The sequence below is a fragment of the Schistosoma haematobium genome, chromosome 3 (genome assembly GCF_000699445.3).
Source record: "Schistosoma haematobium chromosome 3, whole genome shotgun sequence".
Taxonomy (NCBI): Eukaryota; Metazoa; Platyhelminthes; class Trematoda; order Strigeidida; family Schistosomatidae; genus Schistosoma; species Schistosoma haematobium.
Window position 1 is genome coordinate 30,725,360 of NC_067198.1, and position 23,580 is coordinate 30,748,939.

Genomic DNA, 23,580 nt, shown 5'->3' on the forward strand with positions numbered 1-23,580 from the left:
TTGGGATATTGATATACCAATAATGCAAACAACATTTAGTTGCCAAAGTTATTGGGCGATGTTTTATGTATTTGTTTTTTCTTAACGTATACCGTTAGTCAAAAAGGATGCAGAAATATAATCTTTTAGGCTATTCAACATCAGGAACATTTTTCAAACACATCTAATGCCAGTGTAAGCAGAGTTGTTTTGCTGTAAAGTCACTACACATTGTTTGGAGATTTAAGTGGTAGGTAAATTCATACTTTCTAACTTACTCTACGGCTTTCTGTCCCTATGCAAAGCTTGTCTTGATCTCACTTTTAATTCACTGTTTTAATATCATCCAAATGTGATGACTTTACAGATTGCTTAGGTCACTATTTATCAGCTGCTATTACAATAGCGATATATCTCAATCAGTCATATGCTAGGTTATAAATGGGCACACATTTTGAAGCGGTTCTGGTTTATCTGAGTAATAGCAGTTGGGATGATGTTAGATTGACACCTACATGCTCTCTCTTTACAATTTGTGTTTCTGTGCTCACTATGAAGGCTTAGAAATCAGAAATGTTTTCAGTGTTCCAGCAGCGTACGCACTTGATGACGTTCTGCTTCTGCTTGTTTGAGATCTGGACTCGTTCAAAGTTTGATTTAAGTGAACTATCGTTTTTAATTAAGACCATAGGATTAGTTGATTGAGTATATGCAAGAAAAATGTGTCGAGTTATCATCTGCAACCATAATCTAACCAGTCTATAGTTGTTGGTTCAATTTTACTGTGATTAGATAAGTTAATGATTTATTCTAATGCATTATGATGCGTATATTGAATGTCTCCCGTCGCTGCTTAGGATAACTAAAAATCTCCATCCTTTTGGTGAATTTTTGTCACTTAAAGCTATCTGATTATATTCTTTATGCCATCCTGAATACTATGTTCCTTGTTGATTCTCTGGTTTGCTTGAAGTTTTAAATTGATCAGTTATCGAACTCCCACTAATTATTTTGTAACATCTACTTGGGAGAATTCCACTTCCAGGATTTTAAACGTGTTTAGTTCTTGGACATACAGATATTTAAGTGTAAATTATAAAACCATAGTTCTGAGTCCTTCAGTCTAATGTAGTATCGTCATATAAATATTATTCTAATATAAAATAGTGTGACATATACTCAGTTCACACTCAAGAGTTGTACTGTATTATTTTCATAATAATTAGTCCATGTTCTCTGTCTATCACAATTTAGATTGTCATAATGAATATTCTACAAGATTTTACCCGAAAACTAGGTGACTGATAAATATTACAATATATTAATAAGATATCGAATATTCATTTATGTTCGCTGCACTAAATGCACTAATAATGTGCCTTTTTTTAGGAATCTGAATATTTTCGTTATTTAGCTTCCAACTATGCTTCTCAAAGAGTATCGCATATGCATGCCCTTAACAGTTGCCGAATATCGGATAGCTCAGTTGTATATGATTCAGGTAAACGTTTTCGGTTATCTCTGTTTCCAATGTTTTTTTTCTTGTGGCTGTTGGGCTTCACATCCTATCACTTTAGGAATATTACAGATATACGCATATTCTTCCAATTAGTACTGTTACATCACATCACAAATTAAGTGATACGGTGTAATTATGGACATCATCAAGTCGCTTAGAATTTTGTAAAAAATAGTACAGGTTGATTAAACCATACTAACTTGCCTGTTTTTGTAATTTTCTATCTTTTGTTTGTATTTAATGAAATTTAATGCTATTTTTTTCACAACCTATGTCTATTGAATACTGATCACGAACTTATTCCAATACACCATTTGTAATGGATTTTATTTACATTCTGTTTCTTAAAAGTTTTGGAAACCGCCTGTACAGATAGCATTTTCTCTATCATTATTTATAAAATGGCTTATAATCGCTTGTATGGAGTAATGCACATACTTTTATGTTATGTACTGTGGCACCGTTATTAAAGATGGTTGAGTTGTTCAGGTTTCACAACATGAAAATATCTTTTAAAGCCTTTAATTGTTCACCTAAAGATGAATGGTTTCACTCATATACTTGCCAAAAGGAAGGTGCCAAAGTGTATGTTTAGTTCATTGAATCATGTAACTCATTGAGTAAGGTCTATTGATGCCAGATCGGGTGTGGATCGAACTTTCTATCGATTGCTTTAAGGCCAAGTCCTCTGGCCCTTTAACCACCGCTTCTCAACGTTTCAACTATTGGGATTTGGTTTTCAGTTTGGCGTAAGCTTTTAATATAGGAGGGCCTAATTTGCAGTTGAGATAGAAAATTTAGTATTTTGTTGCTAAAACCACTCAAGATACTTTTTTCAGTTATGAAGAAAGGTATCGATAAAAGTGAATTCAATATATCAATTATCAAAAGAATATTATACAAATAAGAAGAAAGCAGATGGGTTTTTGCGGAGGCTGACATACACTACTTATTCACAATATGAAACTAAATTCTGAGAGTATGTATAATTGATTGGGTCAACAGTTTCGGGAACTAAGAACTGGAAACCCTCTTTAAAGCAGATCACACTTGTAGTTTTCAAGGATACTTTTTCCTGAGGCCAATTTATTTCATGGAAGAGAGGTCAATATATGTAATCCTGCCACAAAATAATATTGATGCCATAAATGCTAACCACTTAAGCAAAAGAACTTTCCATCATTTAAATTTCAACAAACGCAGATTATGAATTCAGTGCCAGATTTGCTGTTTAGTTTCTCTCACATTGACTATTTGTTCATAACTTTTTTTGATACATCAATGGAGCACATGTTTCTAAAGGTATTTATTTCCATTGCTTTAATGAGCGGTAAGATGAATATTTCTTCCACGACAATAAAAGTGAAATATCTTTGGTTTAACAAATGAGTTATTTGTAAATCTTTACATTTAACCTAGAAAAAGTCTCGTGAAGAAAGTACAGGTCGTGGAAGTGGTGTAGAAATATTGAAAAACGAACCTTATGAAAATGGTCCTGGAGGAAAAGGTCAATACACATTTAAAATTTATCATGTTGGTAGCCATTTACCAAGTAAGTCTTATGTTTCTGAACCCTTTGGACCGAAATTGTTGGCGTTTTTCACAGGTCACTTATTAAACACTAACCTAATGTATTTTACTTATTATTTACGTTGTATACAAGCTATATCAGAAATCTGATTGTCACTTAGTATGTAGAAACCGATATACATTTATATATTCATGAGCAGTTTTAAAAACATAATATGCATCGATATATATATATATATAATGGTATAAGCCTCCATCGAGTTGGTTTGAATGTGTTTTACTCATAATTAATCACCACCTACCTTGATATGTGTTCCTGGCTGATATGTAAATAGATTAGAAAAAAGTTGGGGACTAAGAGCCCATTGTGAATTCAGTTTATTAGGTCATTGACTGCTGGTATGAGTCATGTCAGTCGGCACAGATATCCTGGATAGTACTCGAGAAATACTTACTATTAGAGTTACCTGTTCCGGTTAGAAAATTTGTGGAACAAACATTGATTAAAGGTCCCATATGAATATAATGTAGTTTAACTGTTGTTTTATAATTTAAACTGTAGCTTGGCTTCGTAATATACTACCATCATCGGCTCTACGTGTTGAAGAAGAGGCATGGAACGCGTATCCATACACCAGAACAATTTATAAAGTTCCCTTTGTTGAAAAGTTGGTACTTGATGTGGAAACATATTTTTTCGACGATGCTGGGGAACAAGATGATGTTTTCAACCTTTCACCAGATGAAAGAAAGGCACGTATCATTGGTGAGTTGTCACATATCGGATACTATCTTTATCGGTCTACATATTTTACTCATGAAATGGAAGGTAAAGCTTTTTTTATCGAATAACTGATGTCCAGGTTTTTTGGTTTAATTGTATCAATTATGTTAAATTCATTTCTAGTTTAAATTTGTTCAAATTATCGTGTATCTGATAAAGAGGATTAAAACAGTGGTTCGTGTGACTGAATGTCAACATAGATGATTACATTTATCCAATGACATGAGAGAAAGACGAGTCAACTGACCGAATCAAAGCGAAATAAATATGATATTTAAAAATAACATTATAAATTAAATAATCCATAATCTAAGGATAACACCATGTTTAGTTTTGTCCTAACATAATTATTAATTTCATTTAACACTACTTATAATTTAGGCCGTCAATTTTTGGTATATCAGATAGTCAGACATAACATAGAATCTGGCACGTGTACATCGGTTCAAGTTGTCACACTTCCTTAATACACCAAGATGAAATTGTCAACGCAAATCCCGTAGTAGTAGATATAATAGTAGTATTAGTGGTAGCATAAAGGTTAAGCATAGAAAATACGATTCGAAAAGTTAAAATGTGGTCTCTAGTGAGACCACAGACCTGATTAATTGTCTTGTGTTGTTGTTATTGTTACGGTTTTGATTATGATTGTATGGCTAAAGATTTCCCGACCGTTGTTGCTACCTTGACGTGGTGGTCGAGCTTGCCTATCGTGATGAAGCGACCGAGCTATACTGGCTGGAACAACCGTTCCTCAAGGTCCTACCATGTCAGACAGGTCGGTTGAAGAGCGGTAAGACTAAAAGCAACAAACCCAAGGTCCGAAGGCGAAGTCGTACTGCTGACTGTACAGAGATGTGACAGCAGTAAGGTGTTTCCTTCAGACAACCAGCATGACAGCGATGCTGCCTTCCCACAAGGAGGGGTTGGGTTAGAAAAGGTCGACCCTAAAAACGCACACCTCGTCTTATCCCACTGATATCCGTCTCCGGCGTTAAGGTCTCAACAAGTACGGAGCTAACACAAAAATTACCCACGAAAAGGTCGTGTGTGACTGACCTCAAGCAGTTGTCCCTTGGGCACTGCGGTCACGCTCTCAGGTCACTAAGACCACTTCTAATCCAATTTCCTTTTCAGACACCTCCAGAAGAACCCTTCCAAGGTGTGGGCGACCGAGAAGTGAGAACTGCTCTCATACCTCTAACAGCACTCAGAACTGACTGACTGACTAAAGATTATTTGTGCTTTCATCCACAACATCATTTGCAACTGTAAGGAGTTTTTACTAGTTCTGCTATTGGGACTGTTCTTCATTACTTACTAGGTAGTTTATGGTAGGGTATTCCCTTTATATTTCCATTTGAGTTCATGAATAATGACATATTCGTACCTCATTTTCCCAAAGGTTAGATAAGAAGAGAATTGCATCGACTACTATGATGTCTCTGTTTGAGTTTTATCGTTTGGTATCTCGGTAAAAGTGTTTTCTTAAAAGCTCATAAGATAAATTGTAGTAAATAAGCATAATTAATCAGTTGAAAGACATTGAAAGCAAAATAAATCGTCGTGATGGTTGGAAAACAGGTAATTCAAAGATCTAGATAAGCTAAAATTGTGTACATATATGGGTATAGATGAATTTTTCATCGCTGTAAAAACAAAAAAATCCATTCAATCTTTATTTGCACCTATTACTTCTTTGTTCTAAGTAATAGTAAATTCTCTGGCTATCGATGGATTGATTTTCAAGTGTTACCGTTGCTTATAAAAAGTACAAACTAATGTAATTCTTTTCACCATAGATTTTGGGTCATTCTTTAAAATCGTTTCTGTAAACGCCTCATTATTGTTAACGTATACTTTTTCATTTCCTTTTCTTATCGTTAAATACATTCGTCCATTTGTTTCCGAATTTTTTATGCAGATTTTATTGACATCGTAAAAGATCCAATTACTGGAAGTGATTATAGACCAGAAGAAGATCCTAGTATTTATGTATCAGAAGCAACTGGTCGTGGTCCATTGCCACCTAATTGGCGTGAGGAATTTATTCATGCTCAACAAGCGACTCATGAAACTTATGAAAAACCACCAACTCGAACTCATGATAATTCACCAGCTATTGTTGAAAATCTGAAGCCACTGCATAAACGTATTATGTGTGCATATAAACTTTGTCGAGTAGAGTTTCGTTATTGGGGTACACAAACACGAGTGGAACAGTTTATCCACGACACTGGTATGTAACACCTTTACGTTTAAAGGTTAAATGATTTATGCTTCATGTTGTCTACTCAGTTTGATAATTATTTATACACTATTTAACAAATATATGTGAATCTCAGTAATCATTATTATTTGTAAAATAATCCAGAATAACTTTGGCCAATATGATTCGTGGATAAAAAACAGATCCAATGCAAGTCGGTATTATTTCTTCTCTTATTCATTTTCCAAATAAAAGTTTGTATACTCGAATTTGAGCCACAGTATTTTTGTTTTAGAAATAATGATACTATTAGACCTCTTCAACTGAAGTGTGGTTGAAACCTTCAATCTGTTGGTTGGAAACGAAGTCCTTTTATTGTTAGATTATCGTATACTACTCGGTCTGGAGAAGTGTTTCGAGTATTTTTTCACTGTTTTAGAATTTCTAATAATTTGTTTGGGTTTGTTTTAAAGTGGTACTATATGTGCTTAAAGTATGGTTCGTTTTATATGTATATCAACTTTGCAAAACTTGTGCTGACATCATCGGGGTTGTTAGTATGTCTCTGTCACTAAAACTATCAATATGAAGCGATGAGTTCTGTTCATTGATCTGCTGTCTTAAAACAATTTTGCTAATTTTCAGAAATAAAAACTATTCTCTAATTAGTTCCTGTTAAAGATATAATGCTAACGTTTTAAGAACTGAGATCGAACAAATACATTTCACAACTATATTGTAATAAAAGGAAATTAACTATCTCATTATTTCTTTGAAACTTACTAAATAGGAAGTTAATCACTTCCATAACTTGTATTGTGTGGCAGTCAAAATGAACTCGCTCTTTCGAGTGTATGTAACTTTCTAATGTTGTCACTTCTAAGCATGTTACTACACTTGTATAACGTTTCACCCTATTAATTCATCTAAAATATCCTTTTTCGAAGTTCTACCATGTTATAAAGGTCGATTGGGATGTGGCCAAACCAATTTCTACAAATTTCATAGAGTAAAATACCAAACAATCATTTCAAACTTGAGATTTACTGTTTAGTTTGTCTGATTGTAACTTCAGAAATCTGTTCTCAACAGTAAGACAGTTTTTATGGCAAATTTGTTTGCCTTCAAAAACAATTATAAAATCCTCTTTGAAAGGTGGTTTTCAAAGTATGAACTCTGTCTTTTGAAACTTTATCAGTTATTAGTTGCTATCAAAAGGATAATTATTCCTAAACATTCAATAAAGCGAACTGTAATAATAATTTTTTAAACTGTTGTAATTTTCCGAATCTTATTGAATATTTCTCCATTTGCCACCGAATTGAGAGGTGTAGACTTCACATTCATTACAGTCGTATTGAACTGGTGTTTCAGTTTAGCCTAAATAATTTACTCATTGTCATCGTACTAAAATATTTTAAGATATTTTGCCTGGAAAGAGCATGCACCATCGTCCCAATTAGTATGTACTGCTTATTTATCATCTGGTTTTTTAATATGATCGTTAGAAGTCGGTCAGTGCTAAAGACTACATAGATACGACAGTAACTGTTCATTGGTGGATTGGTTGCAAATATCTTGGTCAGGACGCTAATGACTCAGCATTATTAAAATCTTTGTCTATAACACTTGATAACGCGAGCTCAAATCTCATGCCAAGTGTTAGTTCCCAGTATATTGCAGATACGCTTTGCTAATTTGTGCCAACTATCACAAAACCTTGATCGAAGGTTTACTGCTCGTGATTTCCAACCGTCTAACATCAGAATATTGCACGTGAAGTCACTTTGATTGTTATTCACTTTTACTGGAATTCGCTGAGAATTAATGGCTAGACAAACGTATTATTGATTAGTATTCGATGATCAGTGTACAATATTTATATATTTGACTTTCTTACAATAGGATTATAATGAATACTACAGAATGCTTTGTCTTCTTCTAAAACACACAATTACTTGAAATTTTATCCCTTTATTTTAGCACTTCGAAAAACTATGCTAAGAGCACATCGACAAGTATGGGCGTGGCAAAATGAATGGTATGGTCTTACAATAGAGGAAATTCGTCGTTTAGAAGAGGAAACAGCTCAGGCATTAGCGTCCAAAATGGCTGATTCCAACCAACCGCCAAATAATGACGGCGAGTTATCTAAGCAAGTTCAATCAACAACATCAAACATCAATGAAACTATGAATGCTATTGAAGTGAAATGTAATCAGTCTGATGAAGTTAGTTTAAGTTTACATTAACTAGTTTTGGATTAATAGTCAGCTGACTTATACGATACATTCTTTTTTTCTCGAAATCTCTACATTTTCATTTCTGAGGCTTATAAAAGCCTTAATTTACATACCGTTGAACATTTAAATGAATTCATAGAAAATATACACTTCTTGTCTGCGAATTGACTGATTTATTTTATCAGCTATGGGTCAGGCGTTTTCTACACAACGTTCAACGAATATATAAGTACATCGCGCACGAAATCACTGTTAGTATCATTGTAAACACCATAATCAGACTAGATTACCACTCTTGGACAGAAAATGAATACACTCTGTGTACAGACCATTTACTTACGTTTGAGAGAACACACTCAACATTTAACTAGGTGTCGGTCTCTTGAGAGACCTCACCTTAACTCACTTAGTTCCAATCGATCACCAGCTTCCTGTTGCAGCGAAGTCTGGCAATCCAATCTGATGTTGTTTTTCACCTTGCAACTAAATGAAGAAACATCTTTTCAACATCCAGGTCGGCAACCACAGATGACTGTTATCACCGGACAGAACTACTGACGCAAATCAACGATTGATGACTTGTCTATATCCACGTTCTTGTCATCAACAGCTAGGGTCTGGTGAATATTCTTCAACAAACGTCTAAGACAGTAGGTAAAATAAATAACTATCTACTTGAGAATTTTCCAGACCACTAATTACACGGTTTTCAGCTTGTGATAGAGTATTGTTGTCTAGCTGAACCTTAGCTGATAAATTTTCTATAACTTACTAATATAAATGTGAGGTGACTTACGAGTTCTTGTTTTAAAATTTCATATAAATTACCTGGGGCTGGTTTCGTAATTCTCACACTTGCTCCATTAATTTATCCGGCGACAACGAACTAGCATACATAATCGTCACTCTCTGATTAGTGTTTCTATGGGCCAGTAAAATACTTTTTAAGCATACACACCATAGTATTAGGTCTCTGTCTATAAAGCAGGTACAAATAAAGAGATGGCACCCACTAACTCCGATTTAGAAAAGGCGGGCAAAAAATATCTTGCGACTTGTGTTGATAAATGTTATTGTAATTTCAAAGTGTAAAATAGCGGATTAGATCTGAAAATAGTTCCGAAAATGTTAATTTTGGTGCAACTATAAATTATAACCCAAAAGTTTCCTGGGCAGCGTTTCTGATATTCTTTCCATCAGGTTCACTGTTTTATTGAGGTTGCCTCCCAATAAAATCGAACTTCAAGGATAAATCGTCCCATGTTACTTTGTACGACTTGATGACCGTATTGTTAGCAGTGTGAAACGAAAAGTCGAAATACACAGAGTTGTAAAACAATATATTTGGAGTGAATCATAGAAACATACTAGACATAAACAACCTCTTAGTGTTCAAACAAAGATGGAAGTATATCGCCACTAAATTTGCACACAAACAACACAAGTATACATTTTTCACGAGTTTACTCATACGTTTCAAGGTATCCAAAGTATGTCTGCTACACAGTAAATACTCTAGGTTTAATTCACTAATAGTTTTTGTATAAGATTATGGAAGTTTCCTGACAAAAGTTTAGTTTACTGAATAATTACACTAAAAGTCATGGATATGTCAAATCGTATCTAAAAAGTGTTAATTAGGAATCTTATCCAGATCTGTTGAATGTTAAACACGAAATTTTATTGATTGCATCATTTGGCGCATTCCAAAATAAAATTAATCTCTTGTTCTTTGCAAAAACGATAGCCTGGTGGATTTTTACACAAATTTTGGGAGCTACATGCATACACAGACTATAAAATTAGTTTTGTGGCATTTTTAAGCAGTTTACTCAAACTGATAAGATATGGCTACTATATCATTCTCAAACATGCAACCTGGAACAAATATTCGACTCAAGTTGCCAAATCGTGTCAACACAAGTGAGACAGAGTAAATAAGATTGAGCTAATAATAATAGTTGCATCTATGAAAATAAAAAGAACTAAACAGGAAGAATGTGGTTCAAGGTGAATGAATTGGTTTGCAGAATTAAAGACCATGAAGTAAAATTATAATTCAATACTTATGGGTAGATGGAAAGAAGCGAACGGATCTACACATCAGTTTTGAATCATGTCGTTTGAGATTTCCAACCACTGATCAGGGTTACTACTCCAGTTGTTATGTTAGAGCTGTGTTCTCAAATATTGTGAATATATATACTGTACAAGAGAGTATATACTTTATGAGATACCTTTCTCGGAAATTTATAGTTTCATGTTAGTTTTCAATTGATGATGTTATGTGTTGAAACGTATCCCGATTTATACTTCCATCAATTACGCAACTCATAAATTAATATTTTTGTCAACCTATATAATTTCTAATCACTAAGTATACAGTTGTGATCTCAGTCAGTCAGTCAGTAACAACGTAGAACTTCGTACGTACATATATCAGTTCGAGTTGCCATACCACATTAGCACAGAGATACAGTTGTCGATTCAAATCCCGTAGTGATAGAGGTAGTAAGAGTATAAGCAGTAATCCGAAAGATTAGGGTTTGAAGATGTTATTTAAGGAGTATAATATAGTGAAATAAATTTGGAAAGAGAAAAAAGGGACATGAAGAATTCAGAAGATTAGAATTTGGGAGAACACAAAGAGTGGATGCATCTGCGCCATTGCAAACGATTTTGAGCCATTTCATTCAAGGTCTCTAACCATCAGTTGCTATCATCGCGCGGTCCCCAACCAGGTAGTCTAAACCTACCAACATGGCTCAATTGTGATCTATTTTTCTTGAAGTTGTTTAAGTAAAGTGTTCATGTTAGTTCTTACCGTTTACGAAATATAAAAATGTTCCTTTTATAGTGATATGTAATTTAAATTGAATCGATTCATATATAAGCCAGCTTGTAAATTGTTTATGATTGACTGTGACTGAGATGAAAATAATCACATACTTTCAACTATATTTATTCTACATTCTTCACTTTATTTTAGCCTTTTAAATTGTTTTGTATATCTGAAATCGTTTTTTCTCTACAAAAGTATTGATTTTACGCTTTCATGGTTTTGTACTCCTGCTTTTTTTTGTTTAAATTTCATTAGAAATGTGAATTCGAATCAAGCGCAGCGACATCAGAAAAATTCCATCTTCCAGTTAATTCAACTGATATTGCAGGTGCGGATTTGTCTAAATGCTACTCGTCCAGTTAAAATTACGTAATCTGAATAGATATTATGTATAATGTGTTTTCCTCTTTTTTATGTAGGTATATATATGTATCTGTAGGTGTTACCACTCTCTTTATACTATTGTCGCTGTTTTTATCTACAATCATTTCTGAGGAATCATATTTCAAGTATTGTTGGTGGTAAAGTTAGTTAAATATGTAGAAATAATCTGTATCAGAAAACCCCTGCAGATCAATAATATTAATGAATAAATAGGTATATTAAAACAAACTTCAGTGTAATTTAATCCTTATTCTGATCTTTTACGTGTCCTCATTTATTCATGCATACAAATCTGTATTTCATTAGTGGATATATCTTGTTAACTAATAGGAATATGAAATTTAGTTCATTTAAAAAAGTAGTAAGAATGGTAGCAAATAGAACCGAGTCATACATTCTAAAAAATTATACACTAAGTTGAAATATTTTGATAAATTTATTTTACTACTAATTTTTCCTTGTTTTCACTTTACTTTTTACCTAATTCGTCTTTATTACTTTCTCAAGTTAAGTATAGTGTAGTACTTAGTTAGATAATTGATTATCTTCAGTTATTCATTTCTTTTTTCTTTTTTTTCTAATTGTTTTCCTTACTACAATTTTAGCATGAAATTCTTCAAATACTACTATTATAATATACTTTGTACTTACCTTTCTATTTTTCACTATTTATTTGTTATTACATCATATAAATATAACTAATATAATGCGGCTCAACTCAAAAAAAATATTTTTGATTTATACGTGTTATTGTTTACGTTTGAATAGCTTCAATGTGAAATATTTTAAGAGTTAACATAAAATGTTCTATTTTGTTTTGTGTAAAGTATTTGAAATAGAAGTTACGGTATTTTTGTGTGTATTTATCCATGGTATCTATAATTTAACTGTTATTTTGCTAATTTCTATGCTTTCCTAGATAGTTATGACGGTTTATGTTGTTTATAATTTAAGTTTGTTATATATATATATATATATATATATATATATATATATATATATATATATTCGTGTGTGTAATCAACTTTCAATATTAGTGTATGATATAGTCGTTTATTGGATATTGTTTTACTACCTCTACTGCTGTGTAATTTGCCTTGACAATTTCATCTCGTTGTGCTATTAGGTTATGGCAACTTGAACCGATGTACACATGTGCCAGATTCTACGTTGCATTTGACTGATTGATTAACTACTGTTACAGAAATATTTTACTCGATATCCATACATTATTTTCTATGTCTACGGATAGTTTTTTCCTAAGAATCGTTTGGTGGTTTTAAGTTCTCATCTTAACAATATTCCGACTGACATTGTAATCTGGTTATCACAAAAATAACTAGTAAGTTCTGTATGATTCACTCAGTTTCCAAATAAAATTCTGTATGTATTCGTTGATTTTGTACTATTTGTGTACACCGTACCTTGTTATCTTGTTCATATAAGTACTCTAAAGCAAATTTTATGCTGAACTGATGAATTACCTTTTTTAAAAAGTTTCTACAGTAGTTAAGTACCATAAAGTTGTATCACTCTGTTTGATATGTATGAACATAATCCGCTTTCGTTCAAGTTTCGTGTTATTTTGATATTACAGTAACTTGATTTTGATACTCTACTTAATCTTTCTATAAACAGTGCGCAATATTTGTATATTGTTATTGAAATAGTTCTTGCCGATAATCTGTGTGCACAGTTTATTGTCATTTCTAATTATTAAGTTCAATGTGTTTTTAACTCACTGAGTAGGAGGCTATTCTCATACAGAAGAACGTAAAATCTAATGTTATATCGAGTGGTTATATGCTATCTAATTGTTCTTTGTAATGTACATTACAAATAATAAACCTACACATTTTTCAAATCAATTTTTTTGAGCACTTAAACGTGGTCAGTGACTTTATCTTTTAATATTTCATGTACCATTTAGTGTCATTATTTATTTTCTATAATCGTATTACGACACAGCTTTTGTAAATTGAAGTGAGAACTCTTTCTATTGTTGGTTTTATAGTTATGTCATCAATTACCAATATGGGTATTTTATCTGATTCTCCATATTTATTTTTTTGTTTTCTTCTCTCCACTACCAAGATGTTGGCATCTCACTTTAAATCTCAATTTACTAACTTGTTTCCTATTTTCATTGTTCTTTTAACGAACTTATTCATATTAGATTACCACTGATTTATTTTTAAGCCTAAATGATACATATCTATGACTGAATATGATTTCATTCCCAATTTACAGTTTATAAAAACAATCCTTTGTTTTTTCTACTGAAATGTCAAATTCAGATGTATTTCTCAAGAAATATATTTAATTTATCTAATTCTTCGTATTTTGTCAGTTTTACTTTCTTACTAAGTGAACCACTCTTTACATCGAAGAGTAGATCTTTGGAATACACATAACAGTCGAATTATTCACTGAAGTGTTTTCGTATTAACGCTGTCATATCAACGGTTTACGTACTTTTCTAAAAAATTGAATTGTTCTTAATTAATTTGGCTAGTAACATTTTAGTTTATTTCTTTAATACTGAATTTGTATTTGTACTTTTTATTTTTTGTTGTGGTATGATTATTTATCCCGTTGTTATAATTCACGTCTTATGCATACACGTATGCGTCTTTATTCTAACTGCTATTTAAAAGCTAGTTAAACATTATGCTAATAGATATAAATCTGTATAAATAATACTGTATGTTTCCAAATGTATTGTATAATTATTTTGACTAACGGGAAAAAGGATTAACTGTTTTGCTTCCTTTTTTCTTTCTTAAAATAACATTAGACACGTGTATATTTTATGGAAAACTGTGCTACATTGTTTCTTTTTGCTGGAATTTATAACAGCCTTTTCTTTCTGGTTTGAAATTTAGTTGTATGCTTTTTAGATAAAATTGTATGTGTTCATTGACAGTGTATTCATCATTCTGTATACTGCACATTTTTACTCGAACATTCACTGTGTTTAATAGGTCTTATTTCATATGAATTGGATACTATTGATTTTACTGAAGACTATAAGGTAGTTTCAATCTAAAAAATCATACCAACTCGAGCCTTGCGATGATTTAATCAAGCAAGATTTTATAGATGAAAGATATTCAGAATCGAAAGGCATAACTATTCAGTTAATGCTGATTTTTGGTAATCAAATCGTTGTTATCGTATTGGAACAAGCAATTCTGAAAATAGTTTATTTTCAGTCTAATTCTCGGTGATAATCATGGTTTTATAATGTTTTGGAAAAATCTGTATAAGAAATAGAATCATACTATTTCATTTCATTTAAGGTAGATTTTTTAAAAGTGATAATTTCATAAAAGTACAATCGATTTTTATTTCAATAGTAACCTTTTCTACACAGTATTTATATGAAACTGTATAATCTAACTTAAACTTGTGAAAAGTTAATTCGATTATTTAACATAACACTAATTATTAAACAAATCCATTCATATTAGATGGTGATTGAAAGCAATAGAATAACTGGTTTCCAAATACTAGTTCAAATATAATTGCAATCTAGCCATTATTATTATTATTATTAAATTCACCATCTACTCATGCAAAAATAAATCATTTGCTGATAACATATTGTTTTTGAGTCTTCTCACTTTTATTGTTATATGATAATTTTAACCATAAATCCAATAAAAAGAAACAATCTCATAAATCTGAGTTCGTCCTATTTATGTTATCCTGATAATTGATTTCAACGATAAATAATTTAACTATTAGTATTGTTTTACTTATTATATATATATATATATATATATATATATCAGTGATCATAATTCAACGTTTTAGATAATATAATGTTAATCGTTATTTTCTTCTTCGTGATATCTTTTAATTTATTTAGTAATTAGAATTTATTATCTAATGGAAAATTAATTTCAGTCATTTTATATTTGGTACATATTCATCATTATCTCATAATTTATACATATATTTATTCTCGGTACTATTATCATTCATAAAATTACAAATGAAAAGATTTATATATGTATCATTAAGAATAAAATATATGTCGTTGAAAAATTGAGGCTAATGTTAATAGATTTTGTTGTTTCTAAACACGTCATTTAATCTTTTCATTTTTCTTCATAGTTAACAATATTAATATTTGTTTTTGTTATCAACTTCAAAAAGATATTTTATTTGAGTGAAACAGTAATATCAAAATTGACAAGTTTCTCAATTTTCTATTAAAGCAGTAATAATAGTAATAATTACTATTATCTTGTTTCTTTTTCAGAACAAAATTTATGGGCTGATTTTAAGAAATTAGAGGCGAATAATTTTGAACTTGATGATTTTGAACCTTTTACAGCACCGTGTGCAGGTATGTGTTACTTTATCGTATATATCCATACCGTTTACTCTAGGATATGACAACTTGATTGTTCAAAACATTTAATATTGATACAAGTCTATACTTTGCTGTTCACTGTATTCAATGCAAGTGCTGGGTAAACTATTTGAAATGAGTTCGTATTTTAGCATTTAAGTATTCTAAATAAAATATTAAATAAAACACTAAAAGATGATTGAAAAGATAATAGAGAAATGATATAACATAAAAGGGATCAGAAACTATCACACCATTCAAGCCTTAGAATGGATTAATGATTAAGAAAATATAGTCAAGGTGTAGGAAACTTGTTTCGAAGACCGAAAATTTTTATTCAAAGATTTAAAGACTGTTTTAAGGTCAATTATTATTGCTGCAAAACCGCTTATCATTAAAAAACTAACCTCCTTATTCCACATAGGTCTCGAAATTGCATATATTATTCAGTCACTTCTCATTACTTTCACCGATTCACATTTGTTTGAATACAAACATTGAGGGCAGTTTCCGAACAATGCAGTCATGTCTATTGAAATGTGTGCTTAAGTGACTTAGGAATTCATTGGTGTTATTTATTATGATAAATAAGTAGAGCAGAAGATTATACTCATCAATAGAAAAAATATCAATTAAACAGGTCATAGCGTGGTGTATTCTACTTACGTTGACGGATATATGCAGTATGTAGCACCAATCGAAAGTGGAATGCATTCCAACAGAAGATTGAGATGATTCAATTGAAGAGAGTTGAAAGTAATCGTAGTAGACAGAATTGAAAGAATCATAAAGTATGTAAAGGACAACTGATGGAAGATATGTGAATAATGTATTTAATGTATGGTTTTCATATTTTGTAAAAGCACTCTAATTTTGTATTAAGCAATAATTTGGCTTTCCGTACCTAATTGCTTCTTCACTACAATAGGACTGACCGTAAAACAGCTTTGTAAATTTACACATGAAAATCTTTAGGGGTTCACCCTAAAGTTTGTGAAAGCCTCGGTCATCAAAAAATTCGAACTTCCATTTTATGGGTGGGAACAATTTTTTCTTAACTTAAATTTGTTTTGCTAACCTTTAATCCACTTTAATGCCTCAGACAGTGTGACAATTGGTTATTCTTTTCAGTTTGTCGTCTCTCTCTCTCTCTCTGTATGTGTGTGCTATATTTTTAATTATCACGTATTATTCCTTCCACATTTTATTTAATCCAACTTTATTTTGGACAGTATCTAGGTGTCTTGATAAATTGTTCGAAATATTTTTTCTAGATGGGGGGGGTACGCATTTCATTTTTCAAATGGACTCAGTACGCTTTGGAAATTTATTAGAGATATCAATGGTTTTAAGGTTTGTTAAAATGCTCCGAGTTTTTGGGACTTCCGTTACAAACAACTGTCCTCAAGAAAACAAAGTCATTTCATTGATGATATTTTTTTAGATTTAAACTAGTAATTTATAATCTGTAAAATTAACTAGAAAGAAAACAAAAGTATTTCCAGCTGGGACACAAGGAGATTATTTGGGTAGATCGCGTATATTCTGTCGTTGCAAGTGTTAACTCTTGTATTCTGTTTCGTGTCCACTATAATATAGAGCTAAGGTTTTGAATTTCCTAAATCTTTTTTAGGTATATTGAAGCAGTCCTGTAATACTGTTTACTTTGACGAAGTTCTTTAAGTGATATCAATTTACGAAGACAAAAAATAACTTGAAATTTCTTCGTGATTGTACAATGATTATAATTATCACTGAAATGTTTTGTGTTAAATATGTTTTAAACTACCAATAATAAAGTTGCTATATTATCTTTTCTTTTACAGAATCTGATGATGATACTAGGTCATTTGTTACATGTTGTAGCGATCTTACCGGGAATACTGATTATGCTACCCCTCTTGCGTCAAATTTTCAGAGTTTTGATATTCCAGGAATAAAATCTTGTAAGCTACATTTTTAAAATCATGGCTTCATAATACATAGGACGCATAGACTTGTTGGGAATTAGTCTCGGTAATTTCCGTACATTCATGTGGCAGATAGTGAATCATTTTGTTTAGTACTTACCTGTTCAGTTTACCTCTTTAGTTGATGGTTATATTGGAAGAGCTACTTTTTAAAAATCAAACTTAAGTAAAGTCAACAAAGGTGCAATCAGCCAGGAAACCAAGTTTCATGTTTTGTTTAATGTTTTTGAGTCAAGTAGCAAAAAAATTGTTAGAGTTTCCTATTTAAGCAAGCTAATATTCTTTATAATTGATTGATCACTGGAATATGATCACCGTCAAGTATGTCATGTCCTCCTCAGTGCAGATCGGATTTTGTCGACCAAGTTGCAATGTTGCCACTAGTCTAGGTGACTCGACATCGCGTGCACTATGTTGAGATGAGATGGTGGTGTTTCACTCTGTAATTCATTGTAACAAATTACAACTTTATCATTCATATCACATTTTTTTGTAAAGTTAAATTGTACAAGAAGCATTAGCGAATAGTTTGATTAAGAAATCGGTTGTGAGAAGTATGTAGTTTGAATAAAATTAAACTTTTCGATGAAACAGAATGATTAGTTTATATATTTACTTCCCCTTTTACTTTTCTCGTGATGAATAGGCTTTAACCAAAAACCTGCCTCTAGTATTCAACAAAATTGTGGTAAACTAGTCCTTATATTAGTGATTCATGGTGGTAAGTGTTTCTTTTTTTAAAAAATAACGTGATCAAGTTTATTTACTGTAAGAGAATTACAGAGGTTGTCCGATATGTAATTTACGTCAGGAACTGAATTTACCTATAAAACCACAGAAAACCAAAGTTCATTTAACTAATATTTCGCCGTTATCAACTATTGTAATACAACTGATCAAACTTTAAGACTTTTGCCAAAGCTTCCTCTCTTTAAAGTTTATAAGTATCAGTTGTGTTTGTTTGTTTCGTGACTAAACTTCTTTCTGTATTTTGTGATGATACTGCCTAGTTCATGAAAACCTCAGGGTAAGACCACCCAACTGAAAGAACGCAACTTCAATAAAATTGTCCTGTTGAGCTACAGGCCCTCACCATATCAAAATAAATTATATATTCATCATTCCGCCGTGTATAAATCTCATAGTTTACTCATTTATATTACGTTTAATCTAGTTGTCGACCACTTAATTGTTTCGCTACTATAAATGTATTGTAGCTCCTGTTTACTTCCTGCATATTTTATTCATGAAACACTAATAGTGAAACATTTGCATTTCATACAAGTCCTTGCTTATAATATTTATCATCTGTATTTTTTGATACTGTCGGATTGAAAAGAAAACTTTCCGAACAACATACCTTACGTCCGTTCTTTTTACTGTGTTGTCTTTTTAAAAAATCTATTCAGGTTGTATACTTGATTCAACTTACGATTTAACTACAAAACGTTCCGACATTTTAACTTTTCGAAAAACAATCGAAACAGTGACAGCTAATCACTATCCAACATTACATAATCGAATAGCTGTAAAACTTGTACCATGCCCTACAGAAATCGGCGATATATTCCGGTTATTCTCCAAGTAAGTTTATGTCTTTTTCTTCAGTTATTTTTTCTTTATTTTCTGTAGTTCAATTAAAACAGGACACTAAATATTGTCAATGCAATTGACCATCTATTTCTATAATTAATTTGGTTGGTTTGTGTTGTTTATTTATTTCTTTGTAAGATTGAAAGCTTCACCGGATCCTACTAGGCCAATTGAAACTCAATTGCTACGTGATTTAATGCCTTTGGGGAGTATTCCTTTATTTTTGATTAATTCATCTGGATATTCGCGAGTAAGTATAATTTTAACCTCTTATTTGTGATTTAATGTTGTATATATATATTTTTTCATGGCACTTGCTGGTTTTCTTCATCTGCAGTCGAAAAATTCCCACTGTTCTTTTCCCAACACGATAATTTGTTGGGTAATCAAGAAAACATACCATTACACAGTTGGTCTGAACCAAGTTTATTAATTATGCCAAAACACGTCAAATGTGTATGTTTTAGTGAATAAAATAGGTTCATCTTATAAATTTATTGTCATTGGAGCATATTGGGTTTTATCCCAGTGTGAACATCAACACCGGGACACAAGTGCATTCGCAATGGCGTAAGATGTGCGTCTTGCATTCCACTGCAAGTCACAATTTTTTTATTGTAAAAAACTTGTGGCATAATAGGGTTATCGATACATTTGTCGTCCAACGCAAATATGTCGATAATGCTTGATTAAGATTCAGTAATAAATGTCAATTTTAGTATTGTTCAAACCCATAATAAAGATATAAACGGAGTTGTTAGTTTAATGTTCCAATCACCAAGATATGAGAATTATAAGTTTTCTTTGACTAATTAGTAATTTATGATTGCTGTTGCGATCTTAGCTAAGACAGCCCCTTCAAATACAGTAGACTGTGTTAGTGGTTACTTGATCAACCATGACATGCATCCAGTAAACGATTCCATTCACAGTCTGCACCTATTACGTTAGTCTTCAGTATGTTTGATCTCCAGATAATCCAATTAGAACTAAACATCGAAACCAGATAGTGATATGACGGAATAAAAAAAGTGACTGACTGACTTGTTCAGTATGACAATTGTATTCCCTATATCATTTCAAATAAACTATATTAGTGTATGTTTTTACAGTAATCCTATATATTTCCTCCTATATATGTTTTTATAAAGTGCGTAAAAATTAGTATATAAATAATTGTGTCTCAGTTTAATGACTGTGAATTTGGACCTGACCTTGGGACTTAGTTGGGGAAGTGTTTTTGAGGAGTCAATAAATTTTCTTCCCAATAGTCTTTTATTTTCTCACTTTGTCTTATGGGAATTGCAGTGGTTTCCCGATTGTTAAGTATGGTCAATAAGACCGCAAACCCTACATAGTCGAAACTTACATTGGGGGTGGCGCAGATTTAACAGATAGTTTTATTGAAGTGTGTCACCTAAACTTTTTCAATCATTTTACAATGAATGCTACTAATTTTTTTCGAAAACACTTCGTGTTTGTGAACTATAATCATCTCAAGCATTAGTTGTAGGTACAAATTTCAACTGTATGTTTTTAAGTATATTATATGACATAAAAAGTGATTAACTTATATTTATTTTTAAGAAAAGAAACAAAACAATATTCATCTGTTGAAATTTGTATAATTTACAAACATTCCTGTTTATTGACACCTTGATATTGCATCTTAAGCAGAGATGGATAGTGGTTAGCAGTGGAATTCAAGACTCACGTCTCAACCTATTTGTAACTCGTCAACCGGATGTACATACATTCCAGAGGTGATGTTCACTCTAAGACCGGTACCGAGTATCGTTCACTCCGAACGCTATCGAGTTATTCACTGAGCTACTGAGTTCAGGTAGTCACTGATTTGTCCAATAGAGTGGATTTTAATTCATTTTTATTGGTTGTTTTAAACTTCCCACTGATGTTTAGGACTATATTTAATCAGTTTCTTAGTAGCAATATCGGGACAATTCTCACAGGATGCACATATGTCAAAAGAGACTGACCGATTACAATCTTAAACATCATTGAGAAGCTTCAAACAATCGGCTCATACGAATTCATGTTACATCGTTTTCCAGTTTCTATTATGTAACAAACCTATTATTTGTTTTTTTTCTATGCTAAACGTCAACCCCACAAAGCTCTACTTTCATATTATGTACATAGTTGTTATCTTCTGTCATATGTTTAACTTTATAAGAGAGAAATAATTTTGGAAATAAGATCAAAATTCTAGCGTGAATAGCCTGGTTGAAACTATCCCACGATTATGTTTGAATATTTTTTTATTGTAAAACCGATGAGGTGGTACTTAACTCCATTTTATATGATTTGTAATTTAGCGCTCATTTCGTACGAAATGCTTTCTTCACTGATGTGTATCAATCATTAGGAATATTTACAATTTCAAGTTGCGTTTGTTGTTATTAGTAAAATTCAGACTATTCATCCAATATAATGCTAACAGTAATCAAAATTATTCAGACGGCTAAATAAATTGATACACATTATTGAAAAATTGTTTCTAACTTGATTGAATAATTGAAGAAGAAAAAACAATAATCCGCTGATATAAGATGAAGCCCAACAGGATATTATGTCAATTTAATTGGCTTCACTTTGTAAACATACAAACGTAAGAAAGCAAGTATTTAGAATATAGGATTAAAATGATGTGATGAGGACGAGATGATAGAAGAATCTAGTGCAATGCAAATATAAACTGTTTTTTTCTGTTATCTGACTGACTTCATGCAGGATATGCCAAATTCACCACACAGTTTAGATCAATAACCTTTATTTTTATACGTTAGTTTATTCTGATTACTTTCGCCCCTGTACATCAATATTACCTCAAGCAATTCCAATCGCTTATGTTAGCTAACTATTCAATCGAATATTGCTATATTATTTTAAGTCATTTTTTTCCTGTAAGTTCTCTGTTTATTAATACAATCATTTATCTGCCCTACTTTGAAACTGTAATCATATTCGTGCCACGTCCTATATCTTTTCTGACAGACCGACTTTTTGTTTAATTGATGGGTTGAAATTATTAATGATCAAATTTCTATAGGTCTGTACTGTGTACTTACAATCATTTAGTCTAACTTATCCACAGTGGAATAGTAAGTTGCACAGTATTTGACGTTAACTACTTGCTCATTGTTATTGTTCCTGCCTTTACTAAATAATATGTAAGTAAAATTACTATTGGTAATAAATCTTACATGTTCACTCGTTATCTACATTGTTCACCTTTTCATCTGTCTATATTGATAACAGCATTATTTAGCAAGTATCATTCAGTTGTTTTATGCATTTGTATTGTTAAATTAAATTTCATAAGAAGACAGATAAACATTGATGGTCAAATACTATTGTGTTATAAAAATTAAATTAGCATTTCAAAGGTTGTAAATTTTCATAACATTACTTATTACATCCGATAAAAATTCTGTTTTTTCTTTCTTCTTTAGTTTCTGATGTTTTTTTTCCGTTTCTTACGTCTGACCATTATGATGAAACCATTGGTTTATTGTTTGGTTCTTTTTTCTTTTTAATTTTTCGCATATTTTTCATGTATTATATACATGTAAATATATATGTTCATTGTTTTAATCACTACCTAAGATATTTCGTGCGCTGATTTACTTAAGTTAAATTTCAAATGATAATGGCAGTATAAAATGTACATGAAATTGTGATACAATAGAATAAATGTAAATTGCTGAATATTTTTATAAACCTTCTGTTATCTGTTTCTTAAGTGAAAACCTTGTTTAAATTATGCACACACACAAATACAAATAATATTTGTACAGATTGTTTCCATTGTGAAATTTTGTTTATGATTATTTAAATGTTTACAATTGAAACGACTTAATTTCTATTCAAATTGTTCAGAAATTAAATTAACACTTCTTGTACACTGTCTGCTTTTATTGATGGTAAAATAGAAAAGATTCCGATCTTATTGTAGATATTGAATGTACAATTGATTCATTACTGAGGAGTAGTGATCAGTGTCATTTTAATTTAATCTTTTAATGCTGATTAAGTTTTAATGACCAAGCTGCAGCTGCCACTAGTCTAAGTGACACAACATCGCCTGTACTATGTTCAAATGTTAGGTGGTTGAAGTTAGTCGACAACATTGAAATCCCACAA

The 23,580-nt window shown here is 31.5% G+C and overlaps 1 protein-coding gene across 3 annotated transcripts in view; it reads left to right on the forward strand.

Annotated features, from left to right (window-relative positions):
• The window catches only part of PITPNM2_1 (Membrane-associated phosphatidylinositol transfer protein 2), a 61,773-nt gene that overhangs the window by 2,900 nt on the left and 35,293 nt on the right, over window positions 1-23,580 (forward strand). For 2 of the 3 annotated variants that reach the window (XM_051213582.1, XM_035730346.2), the window contains exons 2-12: window positions 1,369-1,480; window positions 2,918-3,050; window positions 3,591-3,794; window positions 5,737-6,051; window positions 8,005-8,252; window positions 11,362-11,434; window positions 15,761-15,847; window positions 17,680-17,799; window positions 18,470-18,544; window positions 19,233-19,407; window positions 19,555-19,666. In XM_051213582.1, coding sequence (XP_051069572.1) covers window positions 1,403-1,480; window positions 2,918-3,050; window positions 3,591-3,794; window positions 5,737-6,051; window positions 8,005-8,252; window positions 11,362-11,434; window positions 15,761-15,847; window positions 17,680-17,799; window positions 18,470-18,544; window positions 19,233-19,407; window positions 19,555-19,666 — 1,620 coding nt within the window. In that variant the 5' untranslated portion in view covers window positions 1,369-1,402. Of the gene's footprint in view, window positions 1-1,368; window positions 3,051-3,590; window positions 3,795-5,736; window positions 6,052-8,004; window positions 8,253-11,361; window positions 11,435-15,760; window positions 19,408-19,554; window positions 19,667-23,580 lie in introns of all 3 variants that reach the window. The other variant, XM_051213583.1, reaches the window with a different exon arrangement.